The sequence below is a fragment of the Nomascus leucogenys genome, chromosome 6, assembly GCF_006542625.1.
Source record: "Nomascus leucogenys isolate Asia chromosome 6, Asia_NLE_v1, whole genome shotgun sequence".
Lineage (NCBI taxonomy): Eukaryota > Metazoa > Chordata > Mammalia > Primates > Hylobatidae > Nomascus > Nomascus leucogenys.
The window spans coordinates 100703858-100723723 of NC_044386.1; the positions used below are offsets into that span (position 1 = coordinate 100703858).

Here is a 19866-nt window from a genome sequence, read left to right on the forward strand (position 1 = left end):
CTCTTCCTTAAAAAAAAAAAATTCCATAATGACAAGGCCGATTTTGAAAACTGCCTTCACTCTTAACCAAAGGATTAATGCCTTGCCCCCTGGTTCATTGCCATCTCCCATCCCATGGGCCCTGCCATCCCACATGAGAGCCTAGGTCATGAAAGTGGTGATTCTCTTGGGAAGAGCTTATTTTTTCAAAGCTGCCAGTACTCATCAGACACTCCTGCAAATGGTGCATTGGGATTAGCACAGTTTCCACCAAGGAATTTGATCCCTCTGTTCTCTTAAATGCTACATGCAGCCAACTATTCCACCACTGAGTGAAGCACACAGCCTTGCACCTAGCCCCAAAGGTCCCCAAATGTTTCTTTTGTCCTGGAAAATGCCTAGTGAGTGACCTTGCTATTGCTGGGACAGTTATTGTACGTTGGAAGAGGATGTGGAAGAGAAAAGGAATTGGGTTTGCATTCCAAGAACCCATGCAGACTGTGGCAATTCTTGGTGGGACAAGAATGCAAGAGGCTGTTATACCAGAACCTGGCACTGGGGGATGGAGGGGGCAGAGTTGAGGCCTTGACTGGGTATGACTGGCTTCTCTCCTAGGCTTGGGGTGGGATAAGAGAGTTTCAAAAACCCTCTCGGCCCTTGGATGTCATTGTTTTCCATGCCTTATGCCAGCAACGGCAGAGAGAAGAGCTACTATTCCAGGAGGGTTTTTTTAAAAAAAGCAAAAAGAAAGTCTATTGGTTTGCATAACTGCATAGGTTGATGTGGTTTCAGGCATGGCTGGATCTAGATGCCCATATGATAACATCTGAACTCAGTCCCTCTCAGATTTTCTCTCTGGCCTCCTTCCTTTATCTCTACCTCTCTCCCCATCTCTATGAGTTCTGTACCTTCTGTGTTGGCTTCACTCACAGGCAGCCTCTCTACATGGTGGCCCTCAGCATCCCCATGTTTATATCTTCCATGTTTAGCACCAGCAAAGTCCAGAAGGATTTTAACACAGCACTGATTATCTTACAAATTTCCAAATGCCTAATGGACCAGTGTTAGCTGTGACCAACACACACACACACACACACACACACGCACACACACACACTCACATACACACACATATCTTTCCCCGTGAAACCCTGGTGAACTATGGGAACTCCTAAGGAAGTGATCAAAATGGAAAGATGTTTGGACATATTTATAGCGACGCTGGTGTGGAGAGTCACTAGTTTTGGGAAGTGGAATTGGCAGGATGCAGAGAAACTCTTGGGTTGGGGATGGGGGCAGAGGAACATTCACAATTTGCATTTGGAAGATGACATCTGGAACTAAAGGCAATAATGAGGTAAAAGAGAAAACTACTCTAAAAGCTTGAAACGTATGTATTCTTCTGCCAATGGATCTGAGCATTGATATACTGGTTAACAAATCCTCTCAAAATGTAGCAAGTTTTTTAACCAAGCAGATTTGGCCTCTGGACTTTGGTTCATGGCACTGGGGTTTGTAAAAGGCAGACCTGATACAACAGTTTCAGTGGCTGTAGGGAAAGGAAGCTGACTCTGTGGGCTGAGGCTTGGAGAGGAGGTAAGCATGAGGGGAGGAAGTACAAAGTGCAGAACAATTTGCTCAAGAAGCCATGAAGGGGATAAAGGAAAAGCAAGTGACAAGAGGAGGACATGGAGTTAACATGTAGTGTTTGAAAGACAGAAAAGATTTGAGTGTGTTCATGTGCTGAGGATAAAGATCCAGCACAGAGGAAGAGACTGAGGCTAAAAGTGAGAAAGGCAATAATCAATGAGACGGTAGAGCCAGGGTAAAGCATGCAGGCTTAAGAGCCAGATTGCCTGGTTTGCTTCCTGCTTTTACTGAGTCCTAGCTGTGTGATCTTGAGAAAGTCACCTAACCTCCCTGTGCCTTAGTATCTCTTCTGTAAAATGAGGATATTGATGGAGCCTACCAGAGAGTTTATGAGAACTAAATAGTAAAGCAATGAGAACAATGCCTGGCACACCATAGTGAAGTTTTCGAACAGATATTGTTGGAAATGTATTATCAAGCTGATTACTGAAACAGTACTACTGTTGGCCAGAGCTGGAGGCCCAGTTGGTGGCCACAAATGTTTCATGGTGCCAATCTGTTCAGGAGTGAGAGTGTCTCCTTCAAGGCTTAGAGACCCACAGTCAGGCATGAACTCTGCAGAGGCTTGGATTTGTCTGTGATTGGAGTTTTGCTATCATTTGAGATGGAAGGACATAGAGTACAAAACTTAGGCATGTTGACAAGAGGGTCCTTGATAAAATGGATCAAAATCGAATTAATTTATACTAAAGCATCAAGCACAGTGCCTGATATATTGTAGACTTTCAATCAATCATTAATTCATTTTTGTTTATAGCTATTGATTACTGGGATGGTTGGTGAATAAATTGATAAAATCAAAGAGCTAATACAGAAAACAATAAATGTGTGCAATTTGTTGAAAAACTGTCTACTTTTAGGCAGAAATTCTCTTTTTGGAGGATATGTGAAAGGGTTTTGATGTAATGAAATGTTACTAGGTCTCTGCTATTCCTTATTCAATACTGGATGTGCGCAAACAGCAGTACCAATGGGCCAAGAGCATCCCACAATTTGTTGTTCCGGCCACAGCCTCTCTTTTGTGGCTTGGGCCTGAGTCAGAATTTTTTAGGATACAGCATCAGGGCCCCTTTCGCCACCTGCTTCATGGAAACTGAATCCATGGGAGGCTCCTCTTGGCAAAGCTGAGCCAGGATGTTGGCCTGACTGGAAAGCCCATCTTTGGTCTCTCTGGCTGTGAGAATTTGACCCAGTGGGGATAGGTGATGAAGCAGGAGCCCCTGGGCCTGACCGTGACTCTGGCCAAGTGTTTGACTTTAGGCCTGGAGAAAGGCACTCATGTTTGCCAGGAGCCTGTTATGTGCTCATCCCTTTGGCAGGCGCTTGCCAAGTGTCACCTTCTTTTATGCTCACATCAACTCTGGCAGGTCAGTGTTAGGTAAGACTTCCAACCTTCCTAGCCTTGGGCTCTTCATCTGTCAATGGAGGACATAAGACATTAGTGGTCTTCAGACTCAGCTCCATGGATTCTGGGGTTTCTTTGGAGATGCCATGGGAGTTACCAAGGGTGGAGTTACCAAGGGGACCAGGGAAGTGGAACTTAGTCTTCGGTTTTCCCATCTTTGGTCTGCTCTATAGACTGGAGTTCACCGCACACTTTTGTTTAAAGAATGGCTTCCAAGTTTAAAAACCTCACAAAGTACTAGGCTCTATGATCCCTAAACTGTCTCCTGGAACTTATTACTGGCTCTTCTGCTAGTGCCTTGGGTTGGTACTTCCCCTCCTTGCACCTCAGTTCCCCTGTCTATAGAATGAGAAGCTCTGGGGCTAGGTCTCCGTGACACTGGGAGTGGAGTGGGTGTTAACCGCTTGGGTTAACTGAGCCCCATTTGGCTGGCACACTGGAAGGGCCAGTGATCTTAAAGGATGATCTGCCCATCTGTCCTGCTTCACGGGCACCAAGAACCTGTGGCTCAGATCCAGGACTCGTGTGCAGCTCCACTTGTCAGCAGCAAGTCACATTGCTTCTTCCCATTTCTTCTTTCCTCTAGGGACTCATGAAGTGGCAGCTAAGCCCTGTCCAGTGGCCACCCGTCAGCCAAGGGCCAGAGACCAGGAAAGGAAGAAAGGCAGCTTCACTTCCTCTTTGAGGATGGAGTCGCACAGCCGCACTGGAAAGAGCAGAAAATCCGCAAAATTTCGGTCCATCTCCAGGTCCCTGATGCTCTGTAATGCTAAGACCAGTGACGATGGCTCTAGCCCTGATGAGAAATATCCTGATCCCTTTGAGATTTCCTTGGCCCAGGGCAAGGAGGGAATTTTCCACTCATCTGTGCAGCTGGCAGACACATCGGAGGCTGGGCCCAGCAGCATTCCTGATCTAGCACTGGCCTCTGAGGCTGCTCAACTCCAGGCAGCTGGGAGTGATCGAGGCAAGACCTGTAGGAGGATATTCTTCATGAAGGTATGCCCAGGCTTTGCAGGCCTGAAAGAGCCTGCAGTTGGTTTCTGGTGCTGTGAATTAAAGTCTTTGAATCCATTTATTCAAAAATCAGGAAGCTGCAGAGTTATAATTCTGAAAGAGAGCAAGAAAAAAGTTGAGGCAGGGCCCAGTGGAACTATAACAATGAGTATGGGAGTGAATCAGGCTCAGTTAACCTTCCTGCTTGAGAGGTTCAGGGAAGCACTATGTCACTCCAAGGTAAACTGAGTCTAGATCCCTGATGGAAAATGCCAGATGCAGTAGTCAATACACTGGGAAGCTCTCTTCTCTAGACAGGCATTAATAGAGCATACCATAGGCAGGCCAAATCACATCTTTCTTGTAGACTTATAGAAACAGACTTATAGGGCCTGGGCAGAGAAGGAGGCCTTATGGCAAGCAAGGTAAGGGGTGCTGGATGAGTGAGTTTGTTCCCTGAATGCTGACTGTGAACATTTTCCAGGTACCCTCTGCCATTTTCAGCATAGGTGTAGATGCTGAAGGTGGCAAGTGGAGCCATCAATAGGGGAGAGGGAAATAAGCAGTGTTTGGGGACCTGCCAGAATTCAGAATGTTTTCCTTTCTGTTATATCATATTTCAATTTTTGTCATCATAATGAGATGGAGATTGCAGAATACCAGAAATCTAGACTGAGTAAAATATTTTGCTATCAAGTGCTGTGGCTTCTAGCAAAGGTGAGATTTCTCAAGGGTCCAAATGGCCCTGAACCATGGGGTCAGTGCTGCTAACTCAGTGATGAGCCCACATAGAGACATTTCTCCTGTAGCCTACTGCCAGTCTATGAATATAAATAGGGAAGGCATTCCAGTACCTTTGAAAGGCGTCTGTCACCTCTGTACAGCTTGCCTTCTTCAGGAGGGAAATCACTATTTAACACGCATAATAAACAACATTTGTGTTAAGGGCCTTAAGGACTCCACAGCATCCTTAAGAACCTCACCCAGCCCAGTCTGCTCTATAACCCATGATGTGACTTCTATTAATATGTCCTGCACTCACTTAATTGGGTAGAAGGAGAAGCCATCAGCCCAGTGGGTTTGGGGGAGGCTCGCCAGGCTCCCGGGCTGCCGTTAATGATGTGAAAAAATCCAATCCACCAACTGAGAGTCAAATGTATTAGTGACATTATGAATATATCTAGATTAGTGCTCACCTAAATGAAATTCAAAAATTATTTCAAGACCTCAGCAGAATCCTAGAATGGATTATTCACATGCTTCCATTTAATATCGTAGGTATTTCCTGAGCACCTATTATCTGCAAGGCACAGTGGGGGTCCAGTCTCTGCCCTGAAATAACTTAAAATAGAGTGAAAAATACACTACAAGAGGGGTGTAGGAGGGCTGTGGGAGGCTCAAAGGAAAAAGGCAGCACGTCTCTGGGGGTGCTGTCATTCCTTCCTTCATTCAGTAAATACTTAAGCCAGGCATGGGAGTGAGCAAAACAGACTCAGTCCTTGCCCTATTGCAACTTTTGTTCTGATTTGGGGATACAGATAATAACAACTTGATATATAATATAATATTATATTAAATAGTGAAGGACTATGAAGACATATTAAGCAGGATAAGGGGATAGAGAGTGATGAGGAGGGGTTACTGCTTTTTGTTGAAAAGGTAATCACAAAGCCTTCTCTAAAGATGTGACATTTTGGCAAGGACCTGAATGGAGGGGTGCATCACGTGACCACCTGGGGAAGGGCATTGCAGGCAGTGGGAACAGCATGTTCAAAGACAGGAAGCAAGAGTGTGCTTGGGAGCATGAAGGAGACCAGTATGCCTGGGGTAAAGACGAAAGAGGAGGATGGTGGAAGACCAAGTTGAGGTGGCAGCCAGGGACCAGAACAAGGGCTGTGGCAAGGACTTGGAATTTTATTCTACGAAGGATGGGAAGCCATTGGAGGATTTTGAGTAGGAAAGTGACATGCTCAGATTGGTGCTTTAAAAGGAGCTCTCTGACTGCTCAGTGGAGAATGGAGTGTAGGGAGACCAGTGAGGGGGACTGCAGCAATAACCCAGGCCAGAAATGACGTGGCTTGGACTGAGGTGGTGGTGGTAGAGGCGCTGAGAATGGCCAAGGTAGGGATTTGTTGATGCAAGGATGTAGCATGTGAGAGAATGAGAGACATAAGCTTCAACTGCAAGTTGCAGCCTGAGCACCTGGGGGTAGTAGGGGAAGGAGGCGCCCTGTCCCAACATGCAAAACAGGACGGGCTGGCAAAATGGTCAGGAAAATGGTGAGCTGTGCTCTTAAGGGTGCGCAATTGTACTAAGCAGAGGTGGATGGGAGAGAATTCCAGGTGAAGGGACATGCGTCTGCAAAGACAGGAGAAGAGAGGTCTGAGTGCTTATGCTGGGGTCTCCGGGCACAGGTGAGCACATCTAGCACTCTGTCCTTGTACCTATTCCACAGCAGGAGGTTGGATACTTGGGAATGGCTAGATGGCACAGGGAAGGGGTGGGCATGGGGAGGGACCCGGGCAGGGGAAAGAACAAACTTCACCTTTTCATCTCTTTGTGATTCACATGTGCACCACATTTTTTTTTTTTTTTTTTTGAGACAGAGTCTCGCTCTGTTGCCCAGGCTGGAGTACAGTGGTGCGATCTCAGCTCATTGCAACCTCTGCCTCCTGGGATCAAGCGATTCTCCTGCCTCAGCCTCCAGAGTAGCTGGGATTACAGGAGCCTGCCACTACGTCCAGCTAATTTTAAAAATATTTTTAGTAGAAATGGGGTTTCACTATGTTGGCTGAGCTGGTTTCAAACTCCTGACCTCAAGTGATCTGCCTGCCTTGGCCTCCCAAAGTGCTTGGGGGAGTGAGCCACCGCACCCGGTCCATATTTTGGTTTTAAAAATGTTTTCACGACTCTCATCTCATTGTCTTCCTTTCCCCCAAACCTTGGGAGGAAGGTAGTAGAATATGTTAATGATGCATATCATCAAATATACATATACTAATATAATAATAGCAGTATTGCTATTTCTGAACAGCAATATGACACATGGGTTAGGGGTGTGGGCTCATTAATCTGACTGCCTGGGTTGTGGTCTGACTTTCTCAGTTACTAGCTGTGTAATCCTAGACAATCCACTTTACCTCTCTGTGCCTCAGTTTTCTCACCTGTTAAATGGAGAAAGTTAAAAATAGTATATATCTCATATGGATATTATAAGGATAACATTATAGGCACTTACATGAGAAAATTCACCTAAAACAGAACACTGCACATAGTAATTGCTTGATAAATATTATGATGATGATTATTTCTATTTTAGCCTGGGGGCACTAATTCTGAGGAATTAAGCACTTAATGAATTCAATCACATTTATTGAGTCTCTTCAATGTGCTGGACAGTGTGCAAGAGTTAATCGTTGATGGTGCTCAGAGGATAGTGATGGAGACAGGGACAAACCAGATCATTCTTATTTCTGATGTGGCCAAAGTGCAGGCACAGACTTGTCAGGGAAATCCTGGGTTCACCGAGGAGGGCAGACAGTGTGGGGAGGGGCGTCCTGGGGCAGGTGGCTGTTGAAAGCAGGATATTCCAGGAAACCAGTCTGGATGGTGGTAAGAGGTGAGAATGGGCAGAGGGATATGGGCTCGCAGGGGCTTGCAGGAGCTCACAGGGGCTTGGAAGAATTTGCTGGGGGTGGCAGAAGAGGTGATGAGCACAGCGGAGTCAAGTTTGAGGCAGGGATGAACTGGGACAACAGAGAGGGGCATTGTCCAATTCAGAACCTGAGCTCTCTTGTTCTTTTTTTTAAGGAGCACAGGTGATCCTTAAAGATCCGAGAGTGAATTCTAAGCAAGGGAGGGTTTCAGTTGTCTAAGCAAGTCCTGCAGTCAAAGGTGCCAGGTCGGCAAGGCCAAAGGCAACAGCAGGTCCTCATATCCTTTCTGGAGAAGCTCAGAGTGCTCAATAGCCCACACCCACTCACTTCTCCCTTCTCACAGGGATACTCTAGTCCATGCCCTGTCTGCCTCCCTCCCTGCCTCCCCTCGCCAGAGTGGCCCTGCACCCAGGCATGACTCAGTTGGCCCAGATGAACTCTGCAGTCTCCAGCAATGCCATGGTTACACTGATTTCAAAACAACATCTGAAATGAGGCCCTGTGACGTTAGCCTCTCCTCTGGAAATGCCTAGTATAAAAATTAAAGAAGAGGAAGTTATATAAACAGCCAACTTTTTTTTTTTAAAGCCTTATTGGATGGGTTGTGTTTGGCCCAGAAAAGACTGGGTAAATTAATGCCCCAGGATGTGCCAAAGCGGGGCATGGGCATGAAGAATCCAAACTAATTAAGCATTTGAATGTGTGTTGTGCATTAAAGTACTGATTAGGGCTGTTTGTTCTGGGGGAGCTTCTAGACCCCTGGAGTTGAATTCAAATGGAACAATGTCAAAAGGCAGGCTTCCTAAGTTAACAAACAAAAGCAAATACAAGTTATCAGACTTAGAACTTTGAAAGAAGGAATACAGGGACTCACTGGCTACTCCAGCCCCTGTCTGTTTGCAAATGGGAAGAATATTTTTAAATGCTCTTAAAGTAGGATGTTAAGGCCAAATGGAAGGCAGCTCAGTTAGAGGGAACGAAAGCTTAAACTCTCCCTCTCCTCTTTCCTCTCTTCCTTCTCCTTTCTTCCTTATTTCTTTCTCTTTCTTCAGACATTGGCAGGGACCTGTTATGAGCTATCCTCTGGAGATAAAGAAATAGATTTGATATTATACCCTCAGGGAACTTGCAGTCTAGAGAAGGGGGCAGGTGTAAGCATAGTTAATCCTGTCCCTTATCTCTTCCCCAACCTGAATGGCGTTCCTTGCTCCGTTTTCTTAAGGAAAGGTCTCATCCAGAGAATGAGTAGTGGGGGAATTATATCCTACAAAGAGACTTCTAGGTTACCTTTCGTTTCCCTAGAACATTCCACAATAATAGGATTTATACCCTTCGTTATGGAGCTTCCCTAGAAGGAATGGGTACAGTTAAGATTTCTGTGAAATCTAAGCAATCTTAGAAATGAGCAAATGAGCTCTGGTCAAGCTGACTCTCCTGCCTACCTCTCCAGGAGGCTCAGTATACATGGGTGGCGGACAAAGGTAGGATTCCCTGGAGAGTTAAAGGGCATCAGAGCATGGGGGGTGCAGGTGAAGATGGAGGTGAAAATGCAGAGGGAGACAGTGGAGGAAGGGGAGAGAAAGCTGGAGGCAGGAGTGAGAGGGATCACTCCTACATCTCAGAAGTCAAACCTGGCCCCAGATTCACAAATAAATCATTTTCTGGCTTGGCACAGTGGCTCACGCCTGTGATCCCAGAATTTTGGGAGGCTGAGATAGGTGGATCCCTTGAACCCAAGGAGGTTTTGAGACCAGCCTGGCCAACATAACAATATAACATAATATAACAATAACATAACATAGCAACATAGCATAACAATACCTTGTCTCTGAAAAAAGGAAGGCAAGCAGGTGGGCAGGAAAGGAGAGGAGAGAAGAAGAGAGGAGGGGAGGGGAGGGGAGGGGAGGGGAGATCTACCCCAAGGTCGGTCTCTCTCTCTCTCTCTCTCACGACAGGGTCTTGCTTTGTCACCCAGGCTGGGATGCAATGGCATGAACACGGGCTCACCACAACCTCAACCTCCCAGGCTCAAGTGATGCCCCCTTTCAGTCTCCTGAGTAGTTGGGACTACAGGCACATGCCACCATGCCTGGCTAATTTTTGTATTTTTTGTAGAGGTAGGGTTTCACCATGTTGCCCAGGCTGTTCTCAAACTTCTGCATTCAAGCAATCCACTCACCTTGGCCTCCCACAGTGCTGGGATTACAAGAGTGAGCCACTGTGCTCGGCCTACCCCAAGGTCATAAAGATATTTCCTCATGTTTTTTCTAGAAGCTTGGTTGTTTTATGTTTCACAATTGGATCTTTAATTCACATTAAATAAATTTTTGTATATGCTGTGAGTTAGCTGCTAACTTTTTTCCTACATGAATATCCAATGAAGTCAACACCATTTTTTGGAAATCCTGTCATCACCCCACTGCACAGCAGTGTCATCTCTTTTATAAGTCGAGGATCACATATGTATAGATTTATTTCTGGTTTCTCTATTCTGATCCATTAGTATTTTATTTTTCCTATTTTTGCACAGTTCAATTTACTGAAGCTTTCTAATAAGCTTTATGATATTTGGTCATGTAAGTCCTCCACATTTGTTCTTAAAACTAGACTTGGTTTTTCCATTGGAATTTTTATTGGAATTGCATTGGCTTTATAGATCAATCTGAAGAAGACTAACATCTTTACAGTACTTGATATTCCAATCCCTTTACATGATGTATTTCTGCAAAGTTTGATTGGAGATTTTTTGTTGTTGTTGATTTTTCAGCATACCCAATCATTACCTACCATTTCTGAATAAGCAGAGCTCTATTTCTCCCCTTCCAATTTTTATACTTTTTTCCCCTTTATTTTACAGGCTAGGGCCTACAGTGCAATGTTGAATAGAAGTGGTGATAACAGGCATCCTTGGCTCATTCCTAATCTCAAGGGGAAAGTTTCATTATTACTATGTCAGTACATATGATGTTTGCTGTAGTTTTTTTTGTGGCTACCCTTCATTGGATTAAGGAAGTTTGCCTCTGTTCACAATTGGCAGAGGTTTTATTTTGCCCCCCCCCCCCCAACATGAATTGTTGAATTTTGTGAAATGATTTTTTTCTGCATTTATTGAGAGGCTCGTATGGAGTTTTATACTTTACTTTTTCATGTAGTGAATTGCACCAATTGACTTTTTTGAATGTTGAAACAACCTTGTCTTCCTGGAATAAACTCAATTTAGCTATGAAGTATTGTCCTTTTAATATAACTCTGGATTTGATATGCTAATATTTTGTTAGTAATTGTTGCCACTTGTGTTTATGAGAGAGATAACCTAACACTTTCCTTTCTGGTAATGTTTTGATCTGGTATCCAAACTATGGGTATTTTTACCTCATGAAATGAGTTAGGAAATACCTTCTCTTTTCCATTTTCTGGAATACTTTGACTTACATTGGTGCTATACTTTTTAAAAATGGTTGAAGAATTCACCTATGAGCCATCTGGGACTAGAGATTTCTTTTTGGAAAGGTTTTAAATTATCGTTGTATTTATTTAGTAGAAATAGGACTATACAAATTTTCAACTTCTTTTGATATCAGTGTTGGTAAGATGCATTTTTCTTCTGAGAATTTGTTTCATCTGAATTTCCAAATTTATTAGCATGAAGTTGTTAATAAAAATCTTATATTTTTACTCAAATTTTGAGATTGTTGTAGATTTACATAAAGTTATAAAGAATAATAGAAAGATCCTGTGTACCTTTTCCCAGTTTCCCCCAAAAGTAACATTTTGCATAACTCTAGTACAGTAGCACAACCAGCATATTGATTTTGATACAAACCATTAATGTTACTCACATTTTCTCAGCTTTACTTATATTGATTTGCATGTGTGTGTATACTTGTTATTTTTTAGGCATTGGTAAAAACCATAGTGATGTTCATTTTTCATTCCTAATACTGATACATATGTCTTCTCTTTCTGTGTGTATATGTGTGTGTGTGTGTGTGTGTGTGTGTGTGTCTTGATTGATTCCTAGACTAATTGTTCCATAGTTAAAGAAGAGAATGTATTGTGAGTGATTTTAATCACTGGAAATTTGTTGAGAATATATATACATGTATATATACACACACACATATATACACACACAAAATGTGTATATATGTCTGTGTATGTGTATACATATATATATCTGTATATACATATATATTTGTTGAGTGCCATCTTCTACATTTGTCTATTAGGTCAAATTCCACAATAACCATTAATTTGCATGAATAGTCAAATAGAGAAGATATTTTTCTACCCATTTCCCCTATGAATAGCTTGTTAGCTATTTTCCCAATCTTTTTTAACTTTATCAATTCCAGCTCTCAATTATTTACTGAAAGAAGCATGTTAAAGCCTCTCATTATTATTGTAGATTGGTCTGTTTCTCCTTTTAGTTCTGTCAATTTTTGCCTTATATATTTTGAAGCTATACTTTATATGCATAGACTTTTATAACTTTTTATGTTTTCTTTGTTGATAAATGCTCTTACAATTTTGAAATATTCTTTTGACTAGTGCTGGTTTTTTCTGAAAAAATTGTCTGTTACTAGTATAGCTTCACCACTATCTTTTGGTGAGTGGTTGCATGGTATATCTTTTTTCCTCCTTTATCTTCAATCTGTGTTCACATATTTAAAGTATATCACATGCAAGCATCATATAATTATGTTGTTCTTCCTTCAGTCTTTGTCTTTATAATTATAGGTGTTTACACTATTTACATTTAATATCATTTCAGATGTGTTTAGATCTATGTGTACTCTCTTATTATTTGGTGTCTAATTGTCTCAAGTGTTTTATATTCTGTTTTCTCTCTCTTCTTGCCCTCTTTTGGACTAACATAAGTTTTATTATTCCATTTCCCCTATGATTAGCTTGTTAGCTATAATTTATTTTACTTTTTTAATCATTAAAATATACAACATACAGTCTTAATATATTAGTCTTATATAAATTTGTACTTTTTACTAGTTCTCAAATAATGCTAAAACCTTCAGACACACAACTCCATTTATACTTGCCCACTTTTTGGTATTGTCATGCATTTTAATTCTACATATATTTAAAACTCCAGACTATATCATTATTATTCTATAGAGTCAATATTCATGTACATTAACTTACATGTTTACATTTTCCATCATTTTTCATTCCTTCCTGCATTTATGTGTTTCTCAGTAAGATCACTTCCTTTCTGCCTGCAGCAGGCTGCCTCTAACACAGATAGGCCCTGGAGTGAAAGTACACATGAGATCTACATGTTAAGTGTCTAAAAAGTTACAAGTCAAGGTAAAATATGTTAAAAATACATGTTCTACCTTCCTACATTGACAAATATACCTTTGTAAGAACTTGGATGGCCAAGTTCAACTGATTTCTTGGACTCCTCAGAGTTTTGCACTGGAAGGTGATGGTGTAGGAAGAGCCATTTCATGGCTCCTGGCTGCCAGCTAGGATCCCTTTTCTTGTACCGCTCTCAGCACTGTTCATCACCAGTAGGGGCCATAAATGCATGTATGTGAACACCTGTAGTTCTCTAATCACTGCCCCCATGCCCAGTAAACAGCTACCCTGGCACCCCTCCAGCCTTGAACTGTGCATACCAGTGGTGTGATTCTCCACTGATAGTACAGACCCAGAGAAAAGATAAGGTTGGAGGCTGTGTTAGTCCATTTTGCATTTCTATAAAGGAATGCCTGAGACTGGGTAATTTTAAAAGAAAAGGGGTTTATTTGGCTCACCATTCTGCAAGCTATACAAGCACGGGACCAGCATCTACTCGGCTTCTGGTGAGGCCGCAGGAAGATTTTACTCATGATGGAAGACAAAGGGGGAGCAGTTGTGTCACGTGGCAAGAGAGGGAGCAAGAGAGAGAGGGGAGGTCCCAGACTCTTTTTAACAACCAGATCTCATGTGAACTCATGACCGCAAAAAGAGCACAAAGCCATTCATGAGGAATCTGCCCCCAGTGACCCAAACACCTCCCACTAGGCCCCACATCCAACACTGGGGATCACCTTTCAGCATGAGATTTGGAGGAGACAAACATCTAAACTGTATCAGGGGCACAATCTCTCCCAGTGGAGTCTGATGCCTCCCATTTCTCAGTTTCTCTCCAGTTGAATGTTAGCAGGTCACAAAGTAGACCTGGAACCCCATGTTTACTCACTCTGGAGCCGGTACTCTTTTTACGACTCGGTGGAGCACAGAACTGAATGAGACCGGGAACGGCACATAATAATGGCTCTATAAATGTTTGTGAAAGGAGTGGCATTATACCCATAAATGGGTATAATGAGACCACCCTTAAGGCAGAAAGTCTATTCACATGGCCCAAACTTGCATTTGTTTATTTGAGTCAACACATGGCTTTACACTGGATATTGCTTTGGGCATCCCCATTGGGTGGGATATGGAGTTACAGGGCACTAGATCTGGAAGAAAGACAGCAGCAGATGAGACCAAATGTGTAGGAGGTCCCCACTTCAGAGCTGCCCTCCTAAAAAGATGTGAAATGCTTTATCCACATGAGAATGACCTCCACAGAGTGGAAAATCTTGCTTTCTTTAAAAATTCAAAGTAATTGGTCAGATAGTGTCACCACTCATATAGCATGACTCAGGATTTGATGAGGTCAGATCAGTCGTCTGAATCTCTGGCATGTGCTGTGGTTGGAGAAAAGGTGGTCAAGGCCTTCCTTCAGCAGACAAAAGCCTTTGCTTTGCTGCCTGTGAGCAACTCAGCCTGTGGCTTTGGGGCCTGGGCCTTCTTGGCAAGCGGGAAACCCAATCTTTTGGCTGCCTGCCTCTTCCTGCCACAGAAGAGCGACTTATGGATGCTGAGAGCAGCCACTGAGGGGGAAGCTTGGGGCTCTAGGACTCCCACAGAGCCAGCTGTATCCCCTGAGTGTGTGGGAGGATGAGGAGGGAGGCAAGGGTGGCCCATGTGCAGGAAGCAAGGAGGGGCTGCCCACAGGTATGATTAATCTTCACTTGCTGACTGTCTCCCCAATTCCATGTGATTTCTAGTTGCTGTTTTTATTGCCAGAAGACATTTTGTACTATTCCTGAAAGCTAGTTTTAGGAGTTGGCCTTTTGAATTTCATTAGCTCTGGCAGAACATCATTTGGTTAGTGAAGAGGAGTTAGGTAGAAAAGAAGAGGAGAATAAGGCCAGGCGCGGTGGCTCATGCCTGTAATTACAACACTTTGGGAGGCTGAGGCGGGTGGATCATCTGAGGTCAGGAGTTTGAGAGCAGCCTGGCCAACATGGCGAAACCCTGTCTCTACTAAATACACAAAAATTAGCCAGGCCTGGTGGTAGGTGCCTGTAATCCCAGCTACTCGGGAGGCTGAGGCAGGGAGAACTGCTTGAACCCGGGAAGTGGAGGTTGCAGTGAGCCGAGATTGCACCATTGCACTCCAGCCTGGGTGACAGAGGGAGACTCCATCTCAAAAAAAAAAAAGGAAACTGGGAGGAAGTAGTAGTAAACCATCTACCTTTCCAGCTCTATTTCTCAATATGGGCCTTTATTTGTACATTACAACTCATGTAGGCCTCTCCCTGTTCTTCACATATAACGCATTGGTTACTGCCTCCAAGCCTTTGCCCTTGTGGCTCTCTCTGCCTGGAATATCTTCTTCACTCTCATCTTTACGAACCCAAGTCTTAGTTATCCTCTAAGGCTCAGCTTCAGTGGAACATCCACCGTAAACCTTTTCCTGATCCTCCTCTTCTCCTGCACTCTTAGTTTCCACCATCCCTACTTGAAACAAAAAACAATTAAGAAACTTATATATTCCCCTGAAGAATGGCAACTAGCTGCAGGTAGGAGGAATTTACTGTATCAATTTGTGTTTCCACCCCCAGTTTAGAAGAATGCCTGAAAAAAGGTTTAAGGCTGCATGAGATACTATACATCACAGTTTATTATTTTAAGATCTTCAAAGTATTTTATTAAATATTGAACATATAAAAATGAATTTATAAGATGTATACACACTCTAAAAAATAAAGATGCCCTATACACCTGTGTGTCAATTATCAAGTTTAAGAAACAAACCTTACCATTAACTTTGAGATTATTTGAATGTTCCTACCTGATGCCTTTCCATTCTCACTCCTCTCTAAGGTAACCACTTAATTTTGGGTATATTATTCTCTTGCTTTTCTTTATACTTTATCATTACCTGTTTGTATATCTGAATGTTGTATTATTTAGTTCCACTTATTTTTGATTAGCATTTACATGGTGTCTATATTTTATCATTTTACTTTCAACCTACTTGTTATGTTTCAAGTGAGTTTCTTATGGATGGCATATAATTGGGTCATTTAGAAATTTTTATTCACTCTACCAGTCTCTGTATTTTATTTTTTAAATTTTATTTATTTTATTATTTATTTATTTATTTATTTTGAGATGGAGTCTTGCTCTGTCACCCAGGCTGGAGTGCAGTGATGCAATCTCAGCTCACTGCAACCTTCACCTCCCGGGTGCAAGCAATTCTCTGCCTCAGCCTTCCGAGTAGCTGGAATTACAAGCACCTGCCACCATGCCTGGCTAATTTTTGTATTTTTAGTAGAGATGGGGTTTCACCATCTTGGCCAGGCTGGTCTTGAACTCCTGACCTCGTGATCCACCCACCTCAGCCTCCCAAAGTGCTGGGATTACAGGTGTGAGCCACTGCGCCTGGCCTAGTCTCTGTATTTTAACTGGTGTATTTAAGCAATTTATATTTAAAGTAATAACTTGTATGTTAGAACTTAAGTCTGTCATTTTATTATTTGTTTCCTGTTTGTTCCCTTTATTTCTTGTTCCTCCACGTATTTTCTTTTGCCATCCTGTGTAATCCTTGAGCATTTTAAAGAGTTCCACTTTGATTTATTTATTATGCTTTTGAGTATATCACTTTTTATAGTTTTCATAGTGGTTGCTGTATGTATTACCATATATGCACATAACTTGTTACACAGCCTATTGGTACTGACATTTTACTACTTCAAATAAAGTGTAGAAGTCTTACTTATATTTAGATCCCTTTACTCTTCTCATTTCTTAAATATTATTGTTTTAAGTACTTTCTCTGTATCTATTGAATACCTCATTAGGTGTTGTTATAACTTTTGCCCCAACCATAAAATATAAGTAAAAAAACTCATAAAGGGAAAGATGATCTATTATGTTTACTTATATTTTTACTCATTCTATTGTTCTTCTTTCCTTTCCAAAAGTTCCAGACATTTTATCATTTTCTTTGTATTTTCCTTTAGCCATTCTTTAAGGGTAGGCCTGTTAGCAATTAATTCTTTGTTTTTTTTTGTTTGTTTGTTTTTTACCTGAGAATATCTTTATTTTCCATCATTCCTGAAGGGTAGTTTCAATAGATATAGGATTTATGGTTGACATGAATTTCTTTGTGCTTAAAAAAATGTGTCCTAACTTCTGACCTTCATGTTTTCAGATGTGAAATCTGCTGTCATTTGAATTGGCGTTCTTTTTTTTTTTCTTTATAGGTAATGTGTCATCTTTTTGTTATTTAAAAAAATTTTCTTCTTTGTCTTTAGTTTTCAGAAGCTTAATTATGATGTGTCTAGTTGATTTATTTGGGTTTATTTTAGTTTGTCTTTTCTCATTTGACTTGCGAATTCTCAGTTCTTGACATTATAAGTGACTTTCAATTGTGTCTTGGACATTTTGATTATTATGTAAGGAGACTCTTCATCTGACTTAGATCTTTTGTTTTAGTAGGCAGCCACTCTGTTTAGGATTAGCATGTAGTTCTAGCCTACTCTTATGAGCTTTTGTTATAATGACATTTCAGTGTTCAGAGCCCTTGCAGTGCTATTCTGATATGCTTCATTTTTCTGGTACTACCAGTGCTCTTGCTCAATCTCTGCAGTTCTGCCTACTGGGGTGAAAAGACCTTTCCTGGGCTGCCTGGTACCACTGGGTGACCATCTGCTGCTTAGGTTTTGGGACAGAAAAAGCCTGCAGGGCCTGGGCCTCTTTTCCTACTAGGGGGAGAGCAGAAAAAAATGAAGAACTCAGCTGATGCTGTACCTGAAGGTGAACTGGACCACTTGCCAGTGCCCCAGTGATAGAGTGAGGCTGAGTTAACCTAGGATTTTGCTGCTGCTAAAGTAGACATATCAGACCACATCTTGGCACCCTCATTGTGGAACAAAGGCTGGGATTCCCCACTAGGTCTTTACTGGTCTTCCGCCTTTCCTGGTGTTTTAGCCAGGCTGCAGAGAACAGGCTTGTCTTGTCTGTTTGTTTTTGGCTCTGCCTATTGGCAGTTCTGGGTTGCGGGCCTCTCCAGCCTCTAGTTTGGGGTAGATAGTAGATAGAAAGAAAATCCAGGGAACTCACCCTATTGTTGTTTCTCAAGTCCTGAGGTCCCTAACCAGTTCATTCTGACTTTCGGAATCCTTATATTGTTGTCTATTAAATAATTTCCAGGGTATTTAGTTGTATTTAGCAAAGAGGAGGAAAGTCAGTCTCTACCATCTTGTCCTGGAATTGGAAGTCTCAGTTCTTCTTATTTGTGAACATGATATAAATGCAATTGCACTGTGATTCCTCTTTGGTAAATTTGTTTATGTTATTCAATATTATGTTCCAGGAACTCATTCATATTATTTCATTTTGTAGTTCATTGATTTTTCTCTGCTCTAGAGTTTTCCATTGTGTGAAAGCCACTCAATTTATCCATTCTACTATTGGTGGACATTTGAGATATTTCCGCTTTCCCCTCCCCTACTTTAAATTAGAGACTATACTTCTATGGGCATTCTTGTACATACCTCCAGCGGCATCTGTGCAAGATCAGTAGAGTATAAATCTAGGTTAGTAAATGGTGAGTCAAAGGGTATGGGAATTTTCATTTATACTAGATAAAGCCAAATTATTTTCTTAAGTGGTTATACCAATCTACCCTTCCATCAGCAGGTGTAAGTTTCTTTGTTCCTTTGCATCCTCATCAATCCTTGATAACATCAGATTTTAAACTTTCTCCAATCTCAGGGCAATGAAATTTTTCTAATTTTAGTTGTAACTTGCATTTCCCTGATTACTAATAACGTTGTACACATATAAAACTTTTTTCATATTTTATAGAATCTTTTATGTGATATGCTCATTCAAACCTTTTTCTATTTTTCTTTTGGCTTGCTAGTCTTCTTCCTTCTTTTCCAGTTTTTCCCTATTTTCTGCCAGCTTTTAATTTGTCATTTTTACTCTTTTAATCGATGAGTAGAAGTTCCTAACTTTAATGTGGGATTTATCAATCCTTTCCTTTATACTTTATGCTTTTGTGTCTTATTAAAAATTGTTACCATTTCCTAAAGTAATAAACATTATTTTATAATGTCTATTCTTTTTTGTTGTCTTCTAAACATCTTAGAGTTTTGCCTTTTGTGTTTATGTTTTTAGTCTACCTGGAATTTATGTCTGTGAGGTATAGGGGTACATTATCATTTTTTTTCATACAGTTAGCCCATTGTTGCAGTGCCCTCTGTTGAAAAGTGTCTCTTTCCCCACAGATCAAAATTATTAGTTTTGGAACAATTCAGATTTCCTCTTATGAACATGGGGTTGTTTCTAGGCTCTCTATTCTATTCCATTTGGTCAGTTTTTAAGATTTTTATGCCAATAAGCCATTGTCTTAATCACTATATTTTAAAACAAGTATTGTTCTCTTGTATGAAAGTATCTCCTTCCTAGTGTTTATTTAGATGTGCTTATTTATTTGAGGCCTTTTGCTTTTGATAAATATTTAAGGATAAGCTTAAATCTAAAAAAAAAAGACTTGAAAGTTTGATACTATACTAAATTTGTAGATAAATTTGGGGGAGAATTGACGTCTATTAAGCCTACCATTTTAATAGATATGATATATTGCTGCATTATTCAGGCCTTATTTAATATATTTCAGCAATTTTTATAATTTTCTTCAGCAAGGGCTTACATATCTTTCATTAGATTAGTTCTCAGGCATTCCTCATTTTCTGGTGCATTGTAATTCTTATCTTTTTAATAATTCTATTTATGAACTGCTATTTCCTGGCATATGGAATGCAATTTTTAAATAGTTACTTTAATTAAACATTTTATTTTGCAATTATGGTAGATTCACCAAAA

At 41.3% G+C, this 19866-nt stretch overlaps 1 protein-coding gene across 6 annotated transcripts in view; it reads left to right on the forward strand.

Annotated features, from left to right (window-relative positions):
- Window positions 1-19866, forward strand: part of IL16 (interleukin 16) — a 108356-nt gene that overhangs the window by 23027 nt on the left and 65463 nt on the right. For 4 of the 6 annotated variants that reach the window (XM_030814904.1, XM_030814906.1, XM_030814905.1 and 1 more), the window contains exon 2: window positions 3621-4033. In XM_030814904.1, the coding sequence (XP_030670764.1) occupies window positions 3722-4033 (312 nt within the window). In that variant the 5' untranslated portion in view covers window positions 3621-3721. Of the gene's footprint in view, window positions 1-3620; window positions 4034-19866 lie in introns of those variants that run through there. The other 2 variants (XM_030814908.1, XM_030814907.1) reach the window with 2 other exon arrangements.